At 41.5% G+C, this 20,355-nt stretch overlaps 1 protein-coding gene and 1 long non-coding RNA gene across 14 annotated transcripts in view; one reads left to right on the top strand and one right to left on the bottom strand.

Moving 5' to 3' along the window:
- LOC135579575 (uncharacterized) overlaps positions 1–11,126 on the top strand; it is a 64,184-nt gene extending 53,058 nt beyond the window's left edge. The window contains exon 3 of the long non-coding RNA XR_010472958.1: positions 10,233–11,126. This is a non-coding gene — a long non-coding RNA (uncharacterized LOC135579575). The remainder of the gene's footprint in view (positions 1–10,232) is intronic.
- RAD51B (RAD51 paralog B) overlaps positions 1–20,355 on the bottom strand; it is a 441,378-nt gene that overhangs the window by 120,853 nt on the left and 300,170 nt on the right. For 10 of the 13 annotated variants that reach the window (XM_065064378.1, XM_065064377.1, XM_005502276.3 and 7 more), the window contains one exon: positions 13,827–13,905. The exons of 1 other annotated variant lie outside the window; for it this stretch is intronic. In XM_065064378.1, coding sequence (XP_064920450.1) covers positions 13,827–13,905 — 79 coding nt within the window. Of the gene's footprint in view, positions 1–12,941; positions 12,994–13,826; positions 13,906–20,355 lie in introns of all 13 variants that reach the window. 2 more of the 13 variants (XM_065064381.1, XM_065064383.1) reach the window with 1 other exon arrangement.

The raw sequence follows: 20,355 nt of genomic DNA, 5'->3' as shown, positions 1-20,355 counted from the left end.
CCTGCTGTTGCAACGAATATCCCTCTTGTTAGCTTGTAAAAATAAAGCCATTTTGCCTCTTTAAGAAACACTGTTTTGCAGTAACATAGCTTCATTTATTCTTGTTTCTTTTGTCAGATAAGTTCACTTGAAAAAGTTTCCTTCTGGTTTAGCCTCTTTACTAGAATTCTTCTATGAAAGGCTTCTACCTGTCTGCAGGCAGGTTTCAGCTGTCTCCCACAGTTATTCTGTTATCAAGTCCAGTCCCTTGATTAGAAACCCCATTAGAGGAGCACGGGAAGACTGCATCTCTCTCCCTGTGTCCAGGGTAGCTCCCTGTGAGCTTCAGTAAGCCTCTATCCTGGGAAAATGAGTAAATCACACTCAATTTCATTATATCAAAGAGAAGTCTTTTGATTCGTATTGTAAAATGATATTGAAATAGCTTTCCCCTTGCAAGCAGGTGGAAAGGTGAGGCAGTGGGAAGAATAGCGCTGCAAGGCCTTAGCCTCCCCCATCTACCAATGGCCCACAAGACGTGTGCTGTCACAGCGCAACACCACTGTGCTCCCCACCGCTCTCTCTCTTCTTGCCAGTCAGATCATGGCCACATCCACTCCCACTCCTCAGGTCTGTTATAGTGTGACCCTCACTCTCCATTAAAACCTTTGCTCAATTCTCTCACTGATGCTCTACCAATGAAAAGCAATTCCATTAGGCACGGCTGTAATACCAGACTTCCAGTCCTCTGGTATCTGCTACACGGTCTTTTACGTCCTCTCTAAGTTGTAACAATGATAGACGGACAGACAGATAGATAGATAGATAGATATGAGGAAGGCCATAGGGTTGCTGTTTCCCCACGAAGCCTTTCAGAGAAATGCTCTAAAGTTTCATCCCAAAGGAGGCTTTGTCAAGCTCTCTAGCCCTGAGAGGGAAAGGAAACCCCTTCCACAGTGCTCAGCAGCTCTCAGTACAGATGTATCAAACCAGCACCTACTTTTATTCCAGATAATTGTTCCCTGACAGTACTCAGAAGCTCATCTATTGTCTTCAATTGCACTAATGAATCTTAGTTACTCGGTCAGCCTTGTTAGTTCTGTTCAGCAAATGCGCCACCAGAAACCTGAGTAGATTCTATTCCTTCTGTGCTCTTTCACTTTTACTTCAACACCCAAGTAGAAAAACTGTAACTGCGTACATAAATCTCCACGACTGGCATAACTGAGGACAACAATTTTAGCTGTCAGGAAAGACACAATTTATTCCATTAAAACCACTCATGATGATGCGTGAGAAGGAAAGAACCTCTTGTAGCTTTTAAGAAACAATTTCTAGGGTTAGAAATTAGGAAAACAAAACAAACCCAAAACATTTGTATTTGTAAACTGAGTATATTGGCTGTGGCTTGACTGAGATGTGCTAAATGTAATCTTGGCTTTTCTTCTTCAAAGAACCACCACACTTTAAGATACTAGTAACATAAACCTAAGCATGGACAGAGTCATTCCCCCTGCTTCATCTATCTGGGTTTTCAGCATCTCACTGCGCTTTTACATCTACTACTTGAAGTAAAGATCAATCTGTTTTCTGAAGGCTACTTTGGTGGGTGATCTGAGTTGATTCTCTTTCTTATTTTCCAGGACATTCAGAGTTTTCTTTCCATTTTCTGTGCTGAACTTAGTGGTTTTGCAGAGCCACAATATCAATAACATAATACGGAGCATTTGTTTTATTTCTTCTTGTATCCAGCATGGCTTCACATACAGATTGATCACTCCCAGAACCACACTGACCATACAAGAAGCATGTCTAATTTGAGCTTGGCTCTAATTCTGCTTTCATCAATTTTGTATATAGTTGATGTACTATGACTTCTTGAAGAATATTCCTCACACTTGACTCTCAGTAGTTCCATGGGATTCTTGCCACTCTCATTGTATCCTTATCAATTGCTTTCATTCTGCCAAATCAATATGCCCTCAGAACACTTGCATTTCTCTAATTAAGGTTCTTGTTCCGTCTACAGTGAAGTCAGTAGAGCTTTCACATAACATCTAATCTATGAAGCCACTGTATTATAAAAAGTTTGCAAGCAGTCTACTGAAACACGTCTTACACACTGGAAAAAGAAAATCCCTTATCTGATCTAAGCAGTAGAATAGAGCTGTGAGAGCAATTAGGTCCTGGAATTATGGAAACAGACTGTCATAAATGTGTGAAAGTGTTATTTTGCACATCATGCACCATGGTAACCTGTGAATTAACAAGAAATCAATGCAGGGGTGCAACCTGAATGTGAAGACAAAGCTGGTAAGTATTTGTGGGCTGCTTTCATTTTGTGTCCAGAAACTTCAAAGCATCATACACAAGGAATGAACTCTTTACATCAGAACCAAAATACATACACACTTCTTTAAAACACCCCAGCTACACAGCATTGCCTCTAATGGAGTGTGAATCTGTTTCTCCATTGTCTCTTGATACACAGAGATGGTACGTGGACTAGACAAAGCTAGAATAAGACTAATACACAGGCAGGCTAAGGTAACTTTTGTGTTTGCAAGGAATATCTTTAAATCATAACCTGAGCTTAGCTGATGACACAATCATTGCCTGAGTCATCTGAACATCTGAAACAATGGCTCTGAGCATGGTAAACTTTGTCATTAATCTGACAGTGTGTCAGCCTCATGACTTGAAGGAGGGGGAGAGGGACAGCAGGGATTCTGCCACTTCAGCAGACAAGTCTATGGGTGGAGCAGGAGCAGAAAAGTACAGTAAGCCTGACTCAGCCTCCAGCAGATACATTCCTGATGCTTCAGCAACATGACTGAACTTTACACTCAGGACACCCGGTGCCTGTCACAGTCAATGAGGAAATGGCATCTCACTGTTCCTGATGAGGAGTAACAACGCAGAGGAGGAATCAAATGGCAGAGGAGCAGCAAAGCAGAGGAACCAGGGTTTAAAGCCTTGCATGACCTGAATAAATACTAGCACTGACATACCTGATTTGGGGCTGTCATGCAAGGGAAGCCCAGTCTGTAGATAAACAGTGTCCGCCCTTAACCTCCTGAACTATCAGTTTTCCCTGTCTAATGCTGCAGAAAGGTTATGCTGCAGTGCCCTGTGCTTCCTCACATTTAAAGTTAGGATAGCCAAGGGCAACAAAGACTCCTTCCTCTCTAGCCTGATAGCAGATTTCTTCCTTCCTTCTGTTCACATGAAGAACAAACACCGAGTTGAATAATAACAGTAGACGCTTCATTACGATGCTCTCCTGGGCACCCAGCCCTGCTTAGCATTATCTTACCACTTGGTTTTGTTTTGAAGGAAACCATGAATGGTCCTTTCAATTGCTGATGTTTCAAGATCAACATTACCTCTACTTCCTCTATTTTCAAGTCTCCTTATTTTACCAACAATATGTGGCACTATGGAAAAAAATGGACACAGATCCAATGAACTAAGAAAACTGTCAGTTCAAGAGGCAAGCAGAAACAGAAGGCCTTTAAACTAGCTTTCTCTGAACTAGTTAAGCTATTGATTCTGAGCATTAGGAAAACAAAACAAAACAACCCCCCCAAAAAACAAGAAAGCCAAAATAACTTAATCTTTGGCGGCTATTGAAGGAAGTGCATATGAGGAACACAGTTGAGGCTTGGAATATACTTTATTTGAAAACAACCAAGCATCTGATCACAGTTTCTGAAATCAACATCAGCAGCAGGATTCTCCCTGTCACATCTCCTACTTTACGGACAAAAAGGTCTTTAACCATTCAGCAAAATCCCTACCCTCTGATCTGTAACAGACAGGCAGCAAACCTGATTTACTCCAGCTTTATCACTGGCACATTCCTGCAGACTTTTACTTTTCTTGGACAAGTCATTGTTTTGGACAAGTTACTAAATTACCACTCACTTTTCACACTATGGGGAGGAAAGGTGAATAAATTTAATGACAATTGTGCAATCCTCTCTGGAGCATCCAAGTCAGGCATAGTCAAGAAGCTATACTGAAAACAGGTGTCAGTGGGCACCGTTGTTCCAGTGGTGACTGGGAAGGACACCAAAGGGGGACAGAGAGCTTCATCCTCAGCCATGGCTCTTTTTCTGCAAAGATCTGTCCACAAAAGACACTTAAACTGAGCGTGGGGCAAGATGGCCTCAGTTAATGAATGCCACACGGTCAGCTGCAGCCCTCAGGTGGGTCAGCTCATTTACCCCCTCTGCCAGACAGGGACTCAGTTTGCAGACTCAGTCTGTGTACTGAAGTTTCATGTACCCTTGAGAGTTGCAGCAGTGAGCAGTGTCCTTCCTGAGCCCAGACAGCTGGGACCAGCGGGAGGGACGCCTCTCTCCGCTTGTGTTCAGATGTGACCACGAGTTTTAGCTCATTTTACACCAGAGAAATCGTGACTTTCTCAGACTTCTTTCTGGTCATTGCTTAGGAAACTTTCCTAGGGCACAACAAATCTTCCAAATGAAAACCAAACAGTGCTTCAGGCTACTGCTGTGGTAGGTGGGAAGCTACGGGTCAGCTGTGGACCACTCATTCCCCAGTTCAACCTAATGCACATTCAAGAGAAAAAGGGGAAGCAAACCTGTTTCTCAAGGAAAATAAAGTATTCTGGATGAATAAAGGTTAGCTCTGTTAAACTGGAAGAGAGCCCTATTCAGTACTTTTCAGACTGTAGTGATAAAGTAAGGCCACAAAGTTGTTGGGGAAGGAAGGCTGAAAGGCAAAGAAGAAACAACACACCTTTGAGCTCTGGTGTGCACAGCATGAGGCCCTGCCTCTGTACCAAACATGAAGGTGGCTGGGATCACATTACAGAACTACCAGAGTTCTGCTTTATCCACCCTAATTTGGCGGTTTTGGCTTTTGCTACCACATTAGGATACATTGGCTTGATTTTCAAAGGTAACAAGCACCTACAGCTCCCACTGACTTTAGTGACAGCTGCAGTTCTAAAATCAATTTAAGATAGTTTGCATATTGAGAAGTACTGAAGGAAAATAAAAGGCCTATTGTGTGGATAGAACGAGTTTAAACACTGCTGATGGGTGGTATATGAGTCCCTTCCCTTTTCAAACGAATTTCACTTCATGTTTTGTTTGGTTTTCCTGTTGATGCATCCTGCACCCTCCAGTGCTAAGCTGGTGGGATCCCACATACTTTTCCTGGCATGTGGAGTTTAAAATAAGAGACCTCAGCAATCGGATATCCTCAGCACTTCCAGCTATTGAACACAATCATGAGCACTGTGATCCAATTTCAGAGCAGAAAAGAAAAGAAATATAGGAATATTCTCCCTGTGCTGGTACAGGGCAGACAAAAGAAAACTAAGCAAACAGGATGTTCTGCTCCTCTGTGAACTTCAGCAAATGGCCACAGCAGACAGGATACAGGCTACAAACACACAGCTGCAATGTCTGTGCCTGGCTGCCCAATGCCTTGTTTTGGGTAATTCACTCAAGCACAAATAAGTCATGACGAAAGGAAAAGGTGTACTGTGCAGTTCCCACCTGGCATGTCTCAAGACTGAAGTCCTTCACCAAACGCATGCGGTCCAAAGGAGGAATGTGATGTTTGTGATATGCTACTAAGCAGAAGAGTCTCATCCCTAAACTCACTCAGACCATTTTCAGAAGTGTAATGCTTGTTTATAGCACAGGACATCAGCCTGCTTATTCTAAGCTTATTCACTCCATAGTAAGGCACATCCCAGCTGGGGTCTCCACAATAGCACACAGTGCTCCGAGAAATCACCCTACTGCAGACTGATGGCACTCTAATAGTCCCACAACATTTTCTAGACACATCACTCTTCACATCTATTTCTGCTGCTACTTCTTGGGAGTGCACAATCACAGGGTATTGAGACTACAGGGGAGGGATATCGCTTCTGTAATGGAAAAGCTAGGATGTTTAAATGAAAATGAGATTCAGTGGACAACAAAGCAAAATCTTTTCAGCAACAACATCTCTTGATGAACTGTTAATAGTAGCATTATCTGCCTGTGCTTGCTCTTCACCCACGCAGCCATGCGAGTGCTGCCTTGCCGCAGGTGAGCCCTAAGGCAGAGCCGCCAGGGTCCCTCAGGTCACAAAGCAAGGCACAGCGGCGGCTGACACACCGTGCTCTGACAAACTGCTGACTAAACCTATTGCCTCTCTCATCTCTGTAACCCTTGGTTAACTCAATTTGGCCCTGAAATTTAATCTCAAATTTTTCAGGGATCTTCACAAAACTGAAGGACCGAAGAGCCAGATTCTGTTTTCCTTGCAATATAAGCAATGAGGAGAAGCACTACACCAATCATTAACACTATGTTAAAAGTTCAAGTGAACGTTACAGAAAATATGCTACAGTAACAGCCCAATGTTATTAATTTTAGGGAATGACTGTAATGAGAAAAACCTTTTGAAGTACAAACCTGTTTGTTGGGAGGATTAATCACGTGTGTCTGTTTCTATGAAAGTGCTATATATTCCTGTTCCATTTTATCAGGACAGATTTAAGCTAGTATGATAAGATCGTTTATACTTGTGGTTAGCCCAGCTTTAAAGACAGGGCAAGTCTACACATCAGATGCAGAGATACCTGAGGTTGTTCTAGGTGTGTTAATTCTGAAAACATAGAGAAAGTTTCAAAGAAAAACAGCACCGGAGCCAAAGCAGCAGGAACCCTATTTGCAGAACATTATCCCTGTGCTAATAAGCTCCCCCTCCGGCAAAGTTTTCTAGCTTAGATGAGGTGCTATTCAAATGTGCCTGACTACACAGGATTGCACTCTGGAGACTTCCAGGTTTGGGCTGTAGCTAACTGCTGGATCTCTGCACCACTCTCTCCTTCCCAGCACAGGGAACAATAAAGTGTCCAGCATTTCCCTTTGGCAAGCAGGCTGTACGCTCAGAGAGTTTACAAGATTTTAACATGGAGAATACATAAAGTCCTCTGGCTAAAGAAAAGTTGCATGTACTACCAAGGTTAAGTCATTTGGGTCATAGTCCTCTCCTGCTAGCTATTGTTTAAAAAGATAAAATGACAGTAGTGATGGCTTTACCAAACATGCCAGAACAGACATAACCTTAGAGGACAGCAAAAGAAATCTAGTTGTGCCTACATGAGAAAGGGATAAATCACAGTAAGACTCTACTGCCTTTTACTTTCATAAGCTGCATGCAAAAGTGTGAGTCTTTACTCTGGCTGAAGATTCTTTTTGGACAGACATTTTTTTGGCTTCCTATTCATGAATGTGTTCGCTTAAGAACATTAAGTTCATTTTAGGTACATTTGACCTTATTCTACAAATCTGTAGCTTAAAAGATGTAACATCTCCTACGTTAAATCCAGGCAATTACTAATAGAGTCTTGGTCTTCTGTGACAATGTTCAGTTCCCAGAACAATATACTGTCACAAATCACAGATACTACCTCTCATCAACAGACTTCACTCCTTATGTTAAAAGCCTTTTGGAGGAAAGGCCATTTGCTTTAGCACTGTGCTGAAAACACAGGGGAGCAGCCCACTTGGATCAGGAGTTCATTACAGAGAGACTGGTAAGGAGAAGATTTCTCTGAGGTGAGACCATTTTGTCTCAGGAAGCCTATGCTGGCCTTGAAAAGATGGGCATGTCTTTGCAAATACAGATTTACACTCTTCAGCTCATTGTCTTAAGATCACTGGATTAAAAAAAAACAGTTTTGATTCACACTTGTGTAAATGAGAAGAGATTTGGCACACTACTTGCACTAAAGTTTTTTCATATTACATTTAGTAGGACTTAAGAAAAATTAAATGCTGGCACTTCAGTTGCAATATGGCAAAGCATTTAAGGACACGTTTGGCTTCCAGTGCAAGGAAGCAGTACTGTATCTTCTGTGTCTTTATATACATGTTCAGAAATAAGCAGGTAATTCAATACCTTGTGCTAAATTGGATTTATTCAGCATAATGTCCTCCCACAAGTTAAACTAACAGCAAAAGGTATGGCCAGAAACTTTACCAATCTGTTACTTACCTATTATGCCACTAGAAAGGTCGTGTTTGCTGAGAGAAATATTAAATTCTACTGAAATGAGAGTTTATTTTGTTTCGACTGGATCAAAACCCAAAGGGCCTCTAATCTTCCTTTACAATTAGAATGCTTTTCCTCCACCTCTCTTGGGTGCCTTTTTTAGCTGGTTTTGCACCCGTGCTTTGTTCCACTGGACTCCTTCGTTTGACAGCCATGGAGTTCGGCTGCGCCAGGGAGGCTTTGGCAATGCTGCTGCAGGGCAGCAGAGCAATTCCTAAAAAGCCACCTAGTGAGAATGCCCTCACTCAAGCAAAGGCCATTCCTGGGTGAGGTTTGGTAACCCACTCCCCAAAATGCCATGAACTGGCTGAACAAAAGGACATTTTCGTTGATGCCAGCTACATCTGCACGGGTGATTTTGCTGGCACAGGGATGATGGGAGTCTTATTTTTTTCGCAATCCCCACTGCCAGGATAGACTTAGACTACAAACCACTCGTGCTTTTTTGCTTTCATTATTACAAAACTGTTAGAAATAGCATGAGGTTTTCAGTGTCCTGTGGGGAATACAGCAAGAACGGTTCCACCCCACAGAGATCCTAACAATGATCAGTTCATCTTCATCCCTCCAACAGGGCCGGAAATCACCAGTGGCACTGCAAATCTGTTACCATCTCAATAGCAATGCAAAACTTTATTCCCATTAATCTGTCTTCCATCCATTCACACACCAAGTAAAACCCTGCTTCATTTTACAGATTATATCCATGTTGCTCCAGACAAAGGTCACTTTATAGTTACAGTTCTACAATTGAATAAAAGCTTTTGATGCAGTAAATCATTGTCTCTCACTGTTCAAACTCACACAATGCAATACAAATAATGCTGCCCTTTCTTGCAGAGCCCCCTTTCTACCTCTACTACTCATTACCAAAGCATTTCTTTACAAAATAAAACGAGGCACTTTTAACTTGCTTCAGCCATATAAATTAGTTATAGCACTTCGGAGATGGTTTGCCATGCTGCACTACAAACTCAGTCCCTATACTATTTTAAGATCAAAATGAGCTTCTTTCATTAGATTAGTGACAAATGAAACATAATGTACCAAAGTTTCACTGGATTTAACTGTTCCTAGGTCTCTGTCCTCTCAGAACTGTGACACTTAAAACTTAAGACACTCTTTTCTGAGTGCCACATATCTTACGAGAAGTTACCTGCCTCAATAAGACATTACAGGCAAGGTGAGCATGGTTGTGCACACAAAGACATGTGTGCAGTGGAAAAGAAGGCAGGAGAAAGGGTGGATTAATCAACTAACTAATCATCCAGTCCTGCTGATCCAGAAATCAAACTCTTCCCTTTAGCAATTCAAGGTATTCTGTCCTTTCTTTGAGCAGTGAGAGTAGCCAGTCAGCATGAGACACAAAGGTTTTGAGATTAAATTTGCAGAGAGCTATAACTTTCTTTCAAAAGGAAGAACAAAATATAGCAGGATAAATCTTAATCTCAAGGACACTCATGCAAAATGGTAACTATTGTACTAAACGACAACAGTGCTTTATTTAGCACTGAAGGTCATAGCAAGAACTGAGGCCAAAAGCTGAAGGCAGACAAATTCTCATCCGAAATACAGAACAAGTATTTAGCAGCAAGGCAGTTAAAACTTGAAAACACTGTCAAAGCAACTTGGGAACTCAAATTTCTTGATGTCTTCAAATAAAAGTGAATGCCTTTCCAGAAGACAAGACCTAGTGTAACATAAGTTACCAGGTACCTGAAGGAAACATGTATGATCTATAGGAGGTCAGTTTGTATGAACTGCTGATTCTACCCAGCTTTAAACTCTACGAAACTGAAAATAAATCATTCGTCAAAAGCAAGTCCTAGCTCACTACTATTATTTGCCTTATGTTTTCAGTGCTTCTGAGCTCTTTCAGTGAAGAGCAACATTAATCACTTGGTTAGACTCTCCAGTTGGCAACCAGCCACCGTGTTCCCTGCCGCCTTTTCTAGAACCGTGCTCTTGGTAACAGAGGGCATTTACTTAGGCGAGATGGAAGGAGACTTACTTCCACAGAGAGCCAAGCTACCAGTCATTACTAGATAGGCCCTTATATTTATGCCCCAGAATGCTGCTGCTTCTAAAACCAGACTCAGACGATCGCTCATAGAATACAGCTTAACACTGACATCAGCTTATTGAGCTTCTCTTCTTTTCAGATGTGCATGTGCGTGGCTAAGTGGCATCTTCTAGTACAGATGACCTAAACAAGTATGTGCTATGTTCAGCTTCAATGAAACTGCAAGTAGGTAAGAACAGCCCAGAACCTGTACTGACTGATATACCAGGAACAGAATTACTAGCTAATAATTTGTAATCCAAAATAGAAATGATATCAAATCTTGTGACTTGCACCCTTAACCAAGTAGATCTAGAGCTTTTTTACTGTTATTCTTCTTTTTGACAGTATCGCTTCACTCACTTTAAATAGTATATTGAATTAGGAAAGCAACAGCAAGTCCTTAAACAGATTAGACAAGCAGGCAGTAAAACTTCCAACATTTTGTGGTGCTCAGATCCAGGCTTCTGCCTCTCTGTTTAAGATGTCTACAAAATAGAGACCTGCTGTCAGACTGGATTTTGTAATCACAATTCAGGTTCATCACAGAGTCACACTGTACAGCATGGCAGTACATTACGTGACATTGTATTGCAATGAGAAGGCGACTGAGGCTTTTTTTGGGGTTTGGACTCCACGCTCTGCACCGCACAGATCATACTGAAGCAATGAAAGGAGGAGACTGAAGGCTGACTTTCCTTGCTAAATCTCTGGCCAATCTTGCTTTCCAACCATCAAATTTCATTTCCCTAGTCTGCAAGTGGAAATAAAAGAATGAGAGAACAACTGTATTCTTTTCATCCCTCAACATTTCAAATTCATAAAAGCAAATAAGTTTTCTTGGTGGCACCCTTGGGCAGCCTGGAGTTCCCCCCCGGCAATATCAGAGAAGCAGTTCTGCCTTCACTAGGGTGTCCTTCAAATCCTTCTGTGCTTGCACTGAGGCCATGAGATGCAAAGATACCAGGGAAACAGAGCTGCGATTTACACTGACAAAGAGGATTTTGATACACTCCTCCAAATAGGGCAGCATTACCATCTTAATAGCCTTTTGCTCTCAGCCCTCTTCCTGAGGACGCTGGAGGTTTTTGCGAATGGAGAACAGTTCCGCTTCCCATTTTAAGTGCAACAATAGCAGAAGGGCTCCTTAAACTGCATCAAATAGCAGCCTGTGAAATCCCTAACTAGCTGCACTGCCTCTCCTGCCGTTTTATTATCCTCTGGCCCACAGAACAAAAGCAGAGGGGAGCTCCTCCTCATTTTTAGCCTATTCCACACATCCTAATCCCTCAGAGGTGGCAATGGAAATTGCCTGTGGAACTGTTAAATCACACTTTCACTGTGTCTTTCATTCCCCATTCACCCTCACTAATCAAGGAGTTTCCAGCCACATTTTCCGATATCAATTTGTTTATGGCCTATTGGTTAATGGTCCCGGGATGGGACCCCCTGAGTAAGAAGAAAGAATCCTGGGCATTTCAGCCAGCTGCTGCTTCTCACCAGTTCCCACACCCATCCACTTGTTCCCGTCAGCCACGCTGAATGTGCTCACCTCCTGACACCAACTGAATCAAACAACAAAGCCTGAATGGGAAAGCTGCCTTTGCAATCAGGCTGCGGGACAGATTCCACTCCTAGCGCTATGGGATGTCCCCAAAGCAGCAACACAGGGACGCTCCCTCACCAGCTGACCTGCAGCCGGTTCCCTTACTGACATCTTGCACCTTGTTTCCACCTTTTCTTCGGAAAGAAACATCAGCTACAACTCTCATAAATACTGTAGCCTCTCTTGCGCGAGGCACCCTGCTGCCACTTTCTGCATTTTATCCAAAACAGCCATTTCCAGGGGATTCACTTCGTCCTTCTTCCATAGAAATAATGATCATTGAAATATGGGATGATAACAGGCAATATTTACTTTGCAGCACTCAGTGAGACGGCTCACGTGTAAGTGCTTACAAGTCTCCATAAGATAGTCTGGGGCACATTATCAGAGGACCCATGCCCTTGGTTACTACCCGTCTTGGAGAAATATATCTAAAATAGAAACATAATGCTGCAGTCAGGAACATATGGATACAGGGAAAAGAGCAATAGCCGTACACCTAATACAGTGCTACACTCCTATTGCAGTCCTGCCCCCTCACCATTACATGCTACCAGGCCCATTTGTTCTTTACAGGTAGGGTCTGGTCCTTGGGAAACTACACTCCTGCCTCATAGAAAAGGACTGAAACAAATAAAGATTCTCTCTGAACAAATGTTTTCTGTTTCTGAAACGGGAAATCTTTCCCAAAGTTTCACTAAATTTGTGTCTGAGGACTGAGTAGAAAATTGTCTGCCTTCTTTTACAATGACCATAAACATCTCTGCAACTCAGAAGATACTTGAGATAGAAAAGTAGCTTGTCTTCTGCCCTGCACTGAATCAAAACATGTCTAGATCAACTCTTGTAAGCCACCTCAGTCTAAACTCATAAAAAATCTTTCTTTTTCCTGTAGCCTTTTTAAAATTAATGGTACCAAATAAAGAGATGTAATTCCCAAAATGCCATCTAAGAATACACTGGGCACAGTATCCAAAGGCTTAGGAAACACTGAATGAACCCACATTATCATTATGTAGATGTATCAAATGGTGGCAAAAATGAACCATAAAACATTTTGGGTTTTTTTGTTTTCTTACACTATCTGTCACCAGAGATGTAAGCATATTTAGTAATCAGTACATGTAAATATGTCACAGGTCTGGTTCAGCCTGTTCAGGGGCAAGAAGTGGGCAATCAGAAGGAAGAGAACTGTTCACATACCTTAAAATGTTTGTAGTGTTTTATGAGATCAGTGATTCTCAATCACTGGAACCTGAGAAACAGGGATACTTTCTTACTGTTGCATATCAGAGTATATCATCGTCTGAACAAAAAGTGACAGGCACTGACTAGTTTTATTTGATCTGCTAAACTGACGCAGCAATCAGGGGCCAGGCCGCATATCAACAGTGAGCAACTCCACAAAATTGATCTATGAATGCCTGTCAAAAAGCAATGACATTAAAGGAACATTTATTGGGGTAAATGGGGAAAAAAAGGGAGGAGCTAAACTTCCCTTTTTGCTGTGGTCTGAAAGTACATGATTTAGGACATGGCCACAAGGAACCCTAGTTCCCTGCCATCACAGTAGTAATATCCAACTTTCCAGTACACTGCCTCATATCCTAGAGAATCTGAGGGTTATTTAAGACCACAGGGCATTAGCATTAAAATGATGATCAAAAATAGAGAACAGATATTAATTTCTTGTATTTTTATGGACGTCAAGCCATTTGCTAAAGAAGAACCATTTATTAGAACATGTTATTAATGGTAGATGGGTATGTTTCTCCTGAAGAAACCTACCCCATGGGAGAAGTGTTGCCAGAACCACTCTATTTTACCTTGAAGGAAAACAGGGAGCCCTGATTAATAATCACAAGGCCCATTCTTAGATCTATGGGAATATGTAACAACTAATTTAGTATAATCCAAGACAAAATAGTGAACGTAGCAGGAGGCTGCCCTTGTCAACCAGACTGTTTGAACGTCTGGGTTTTTAATAAGGTATAAATAGCACAATTTTGAACAATAGTTGCTGTTATCCACATTCAGCCTGCTTAAAATACTAACTGCAAAGGCAGAAAATCAATGCTCTGGTCTTACCTTGAAGAACCAAGCCTGATTTCTCAATGGTGTAGAAAAAAGCGGAGAACGGAGCAACAGGGGATTTAGCAACGAGGAGCTGCAAAACAAGCAAGTAATATATAAGGATACATCTTTATAACATACTGATCAGAGCTCAAATCCATAGAATGATCTCACTGGGTTTAAGTTCCAGAAGTAGCAAAGCATACTGCAGTAATAGCAGTGTAGTTATTGATCTAGCCCTGTCACTTTTAAGTAGTTGAGGTCTTCTCATACACATGCACAGATCATGCTGCAATTTTATAAGGATTCACAGGTGCTAAAAAACCACCATCATGTAAGCAGCAAGCTTTTCTTGTCTTATTGACATCCTGTTAAGCTTAATCACTCCTGCTGGTTCAGACAGTTGCACTCAGATAGGAAATAATTTTGAGCAAATTTGCAACTGCTGCTGTGAAACACAATTTTAATTGCCATTATCTGTTCCACAGATATGTCCCCTTGGCTTCACCAAGGACTCCACCTGCCATGTTCCTCCGGCCCCTGGAAGCAGTGAGGTCCACCCTGGGGTCACCACTCTAGGGATGATAACATGCCATTGTAATTACCTGGATGTCCTCTTTTGCAAAACGGGTAATGACTGAGTCAAGCCTTATTCAAGAATCCTGTCCTTGGAGTTTCAAAATAGGGACTGGAATTCCCTTGGGGTGTATAGCACAAGTGCATTTAGTTTGGCATTCGGGTGTGCTGGCCCTCCATGGGCAGGCCAGAAATATCCCAAGCTGTCTGGCTCCACTACGGACAAACCGTCCCCTGTGGAAGACGAGCTGCAGCAGAGCTCTGGAGAGGAAGAAATGGCCTTGTCGGCAGCACTGAGGATGTGGGACCTGCAGTGGCAAACTCACACAAGTGTGCCAGGCTTTATTGCTCGGCTGTTTGATTTTTGCTCATTGCTGAGGACTGCTGCCTCACAGCTTGCCTCAAAATAACTCCCATTCTGTCACCTACATGAAAGTGTCATTTTAATGATAAATTTAATAAGCTCTGCCCAGAGCATGATCAGCACAAAACCACTGATCTAACGTTCCCCCTGTGGGCCCTGCAGAAGGCACTGACTGGAATGGCTGAAGCCAGGAGCGTGCTGCTGCTTTGTTGCCGGCACAGAGCTGCTGAGCAAACCTGAAACACGTTCCTCTGATCAGCTCTTGCACAGCTATAGAGGCCAGGAACTGCAAACCAGCCCTCCCAGTGGTGGCCTTGCACCCTGGAAGAGCCTTCACACTGGCCCGACCCGTGAGGGCAGGGTTTGGGCAGGCGACTCCCCCTCAGCCCTCACTGATCCCCTGCCCAGTCTGCTCCAAGCAGAGTAACATGGCGGAGCCTGAGCCGTGCCTGCTCAGCACAGAGCAGGCCACGGGCTGCCCTCCTTCAGTGCACCCATTTCATCTCGCCCCCACTTGAGGCCTGCTCAGCAGCGTGCTGCGGAACTGTCACTTGCTTTCAGTGCCTTAATTTTCAAAGACACTACAGATCAGATACTCAGATCAGGTCAGATGCTCCACCCTCTCAGCCTAAGATAGGCAGCCCTCTGTTCTGATACATCCAAATACAGATTTCTTAGAACTACAGACAGTAACAATCTTACTTTCAGAGGTGTGGGACACCAACAGATCCTGCTGTTTTCAAATGGAGTAAAAAAGCCACATTATTTTCTAATTCTGCCAAGCATTCAAGCACTCATAAGGGTCACTGCACATGAATTTGGGTTGGTGGTGCCTAATGATCAGCAGAGAAGCAGTGAGCAGGTTTGACAGAAGCCAGAAGAGACTACAGCATAACAAGGAAGTTCATGCTCACCAAAACTGCTCACGTCTCACTGAAAAGTCAGACACTATGGAACCACTTCATAGATATACAGAACTGGGACATTTATTCCTAAGTGTAAGATTAACAATATCAAGCACCAGAAGTTTGACCACTGCAGTGTCCTTCTGTAACTGGAGGATTTGGCAGCAAATTCTGCTGCAGAATCAAGGCTTGTGTGACTTTTCTATAGCACTTTACATGCCAAGAGTGTCTGTACAGTAGGTAGGTTTCATTTGTATTTTTATGTAGTCTGCAGACAGGACCATGTTTAGATGTCTTACAACTGTTGCTCACCTGATTCTGATACAGGCTGAAGAAACATAAATCCTCATATCTGGTTCTTCAAACATGACCATTATTACCCACAGCTCGCTAACATTTTTATGGTTTTCAGAATTTAAGCCAAACAGTCTCCCTTCTTCTCCAGACAGCAAAAAATCAAGGCAAGCACATAAAGACCACAAATACAGCCAGAGAACACCAGACCAGTCCAAATGTCAATGTTTTCCTTTCAGTCACATGAAGCTGGCAAAACCACCTCAGGATGCGATACAACCTTTGTGAACCACTCCAAGCAGGGAAACTGCTGTGCCTGCACTTTCCCCTCTTCCATGGTAATTACTGCTCTCTCTGGAATGAACTTCTGGAGAAAGAAGGGCCATGTCACATCCCGTGTACGTGACGCACCTTGACAAAACCCAAATTCCCTCGCCTGTCATTGTCCCCAGGGACACAGCAGGAGGGGGATGCTGCCAGGAGGAAAGTCGAGTGAAGCAGAGTGCCTCCTGATGCTTCACACGCTCCCCCAGCTCTGAGAACATGAGGGAGAGGATGGAAGGGGGGAAATCTGTGCAAATGCTCAGCTACACAGAGTCCCACAACAGCTGGATGTTCAATCGGGAAGGCCGGAAGTGAAACACTTACAGATCAGATGCCTAGGGTCAAATTTTTGGCATTCTGTGCAGTACTATGCACATAAATACTAACCTATACATATATATATATATATGCACGTGCACTAAGCACATTTGTACGTGCAAATGGATAGACATTCAAATAACCCTACGTACATTCTGTTACTGCATTTTTATGCAGTTGCAATATATGTATAACTAAGTATAGCAATGAAAAAATATAATAAATCATGTCCTTTCAGCAGCACATCACAGGGCTCCTCTGAAAGGCGGCTGCTGCACAGTTACATCTGAGGCTCAGAATCAGCTTTCCTTTGAGTGAAACGGGAACAGCTCAGAATATTCAAACGTATCGCTTTATTTTGAATGCTTGCTTACTGAAAAAAATAACTTTTAAAGTATGACTGCATATTTCACAACCAGATAGAGTACATAGAACTCTTTCATAACACCGAATTCTACATTAACATAACTTAAAAAAACAAAGTAAATATGTATTTAGATTTGTGTTTAAACCAAAGAGAAAAAACTGTTAAAGGTCATTGCAAACCATCCTCTGGTTGGAATAACCAACAAAGAGTAGGTTCTTATGTATACACAAGGAACTTATAAAACATAGAAAGAATTACATAGAAAGAATTACAGCTGTGATACATGTTGAAACAAAGAAAATGATGTTTTGGAGGCCAAGAAGCAGACGTATAAATCAAGGATTACCAAAAATCAAGATAATGCTGACCCTGGAAATATTATTAACAATATCAAAAAGAAAGTAAAAACTGGAGTTATAAGTAAATTACATTGGGATAGTGATTAAACAATATTCTAGATAGAAATGAAAAAATAACCAGTTTTCAACAAGCAAGATGATGCTGAAAGAGATGAAAAGGCAGATAATGAGAATGATCTATATCATATAGATATAAAAATAACAACTGAGTGGAAAGAAAACTCTGGAGCCTACCACATTCAGTAGAAAACAGATAATCTCTCCTCAAAAAACACTGTAAGAATCAGCATGTGAATTTAGGTCTGATAGCATGTGTCATACATCTATGACATTGAAGATGATGCAACGTAACTGAGAAAGAGCATACATACTCCTCAAAGGGAAGACAAAATAAAGTGCAAACTGGTAAGCTGAGGCCCATAATCTGATTTCAGTATCATGCAGAGCTTTAGAAGAAATATTGAAGGGAAGAATAACTAAAGACTTGGAAAATGAGATAAAATGAAACATGGATGCCATGCCAGACATACCTAACATCCTCCTTTGAATTTTTTAGAAATGTGAAATAAAGTGGACCTCATTGGATTTCATCTCTAAAGCTTTTAACACTGTTTAATGTGAACTGGTAATGAGGAAAACAAGGATAAGCATGGATGCTGTGAGACAAAAGGGGAAACAGTAATATATGGAAAAGCTAAGACTTCCCAGATCTGTTAGTACCTCACAAGATTACTGATACACAGGTGATGTAGCCAGGACAATGACAAATCTGCTTTTCCAGCACACCACCATGTATACGTGGCAAAACAAGGTATATATCGGTGTTTATCTACGAGCCACCAACATGTACAGCACAGGTCACTCATGAACTCAAACTGTGAGAGATGGGCTGTATGCTGGTGAGGAGGCCTCACCTCCAAGAGGCCACCAGAAAAAATCAGCTCAATAAATCTAGCAAAAATGAAGGCTGACTGTGCTCTATGTGTGTGTGAGTGAATGGGGAGAGGGGAAACGAGCGAGCAAATGGAGCAGGAAGAAAGAGAAGAGCTTCTCAAACTGATGGACAACACTGACAGAAGCACAAATGTGCAGCCACAAAGACATTTGGGCTGGAAATTTGAAAGTTTGTAACCATCAGTAAATTGAGATTCTGGAATAGCACCCAGAGAGGCAAGGCTAAAAATTTTTTTTTGTTAAAAAATCTTTTGTTAAAATATTTACAAAAGGAATAATAAGCAGTGCCTACAATGCACTCCATGACCTATGAAGTCTCTTCAAGTCCTATGTGCACACTAAGAAGCATCGAAGCCCCTCCAAACTCATCTTTTATGCTGATAGAACTGATGGGGTTGGAACAATACATACTAACAATGCCCCTTGATGGTCCATATGCAAGTAAGGATCTTTGTGGTCAACAAAATGAGAAAAAGTTGCTGGTTTTCAAATACAGAAATTGTAACTTAAAGTCTTCTCATCTCTATCTTCTGGTGAGCATCTGTACCTCTCCCTAAGATTCTAAGCAGCCACCTGAGCATATGGAGAACACAAGAGGTCTTCCACAATAATTCAGAAGAAGACAACTCAGGCAGAAGAAGCATTTCTAAAAGTCACATATATTTAACTATATGTCTTGCTTCAATTCTAAATCAATCCTGGCCAAAATCTGGAGAGGATACAGCTGCATAACAAGCTGACACAGAAACCTCTTTACACAATCTTGCTTTCCCAAACTTAAGATTAATAACCTAAATTTTCAGTCCAACATAAAGGAAAGATTTCCTTGATTAGTTTTTCATGACAGGAAAAGAAGGGAATATACAACTCCACTAATGTTCCTGACGTATGTAAAGGTATTTATTGCTTTGTTTCCTACCCAGATAAGTGAAAGACATGCCTTTTATGCTAAGCATTATTTAATCAAGAAATCAAAGATGAAATCCTGGCCTTACCAGAAATTTATTCCAACTGACACTTCACTGCAGTCAAAATTGCACCAAAAGAAGTACACATTTTGAGATGAGCAAAGAGTAACAGTAAATAACAGTCTAAAGAAGTTAACAGGCATTTAGATTACTAAAGTGATTTATTAAATGGTTAAATGAATACAAAATCAACACAGAAGAAAGATGGAATAGTATTGAGTCTTTCTAATTCATCCTATCCATGATGCTTCTGGAATGCTCTCTATGAGCTTTCGCAATGAAACATAAAATCCAGATGCAGTTATTCTTGTACTGCTGTCTTGCTAAAGCGTGAATGATAGAGATAGATGAGAGAAGGAAAAATCAAAGCTGTTTTAAGTTTTGCAAAGTCCTAACTTTACAAAATGGTCAAACCTTAGTTTCCTTTCCTTCCCTCTAGCATCACCTTTCCATTTTAGGAGGTTTGTAATAATTATTAATTATTTTACAACAAAGTAGAATAAACATTAAACAACTGAAAAATTACTTCTGCCATGGTGCACGTTAAGAACACAAAGGTACTATGGAAGAGGAAATATATCACCTTGATGAAAAGTGAATAGAAACTGGATAGATGCCATGAGATTAGATAAAGGAAGATAAATGGAGACAGGCAGAGCAGCTGAGAAACAAAAGGCTAGAGAGAATTGATGATGATAGCATAAAAACTGTACATTAAGGTTTGTTTTTTAATTAGGGAAAGCATTTTTATTAATACAGTTTATTGTGTATAAGCTTTATGGAAGAGCCGAATCACAGAAATTGGTTGCAGAAGCCCAGTAGAAAATACTAATTATTGGGACAACATCCCCTGTCAATAGCAAGGAAAGTGATAAATTGGAAAATGTAATGGTTGGACTTTCGGAAGTAGTCTGGCAACCAGAAATAAAGCCAGCGTCCTGCCAAAAAAAAATAAGTAAAGAAGATGAAGGGGACAGAATCTTATATTAAATTAGTTATCAAAATGCCAGGATGATAAACTACCTAACAGTGAAATAACAACATGATTTTGACTGAGCTATGAGGTCTCGTGCAGTAATCAAATATTATTTCATAATAGAAAACTAAGGATGTTA

The sequence above is a fragment of the Columba livia genome, chromosome 5 (assembly GCF_036013475.1).
Source record: "Columba livia isolate bColLiv1 breed racing homer chromosome 5, bColLiv1.pat.W.v2, whole genome shotgun sequence".
NCBI lineage: Eukaryota > Metazoa > Chordata > Aves > Columbiformes > Columbidae > Columba > Columba livia.
This window is presented reverse-complemented; position numbering and strand designations above follow the sequence as displayed.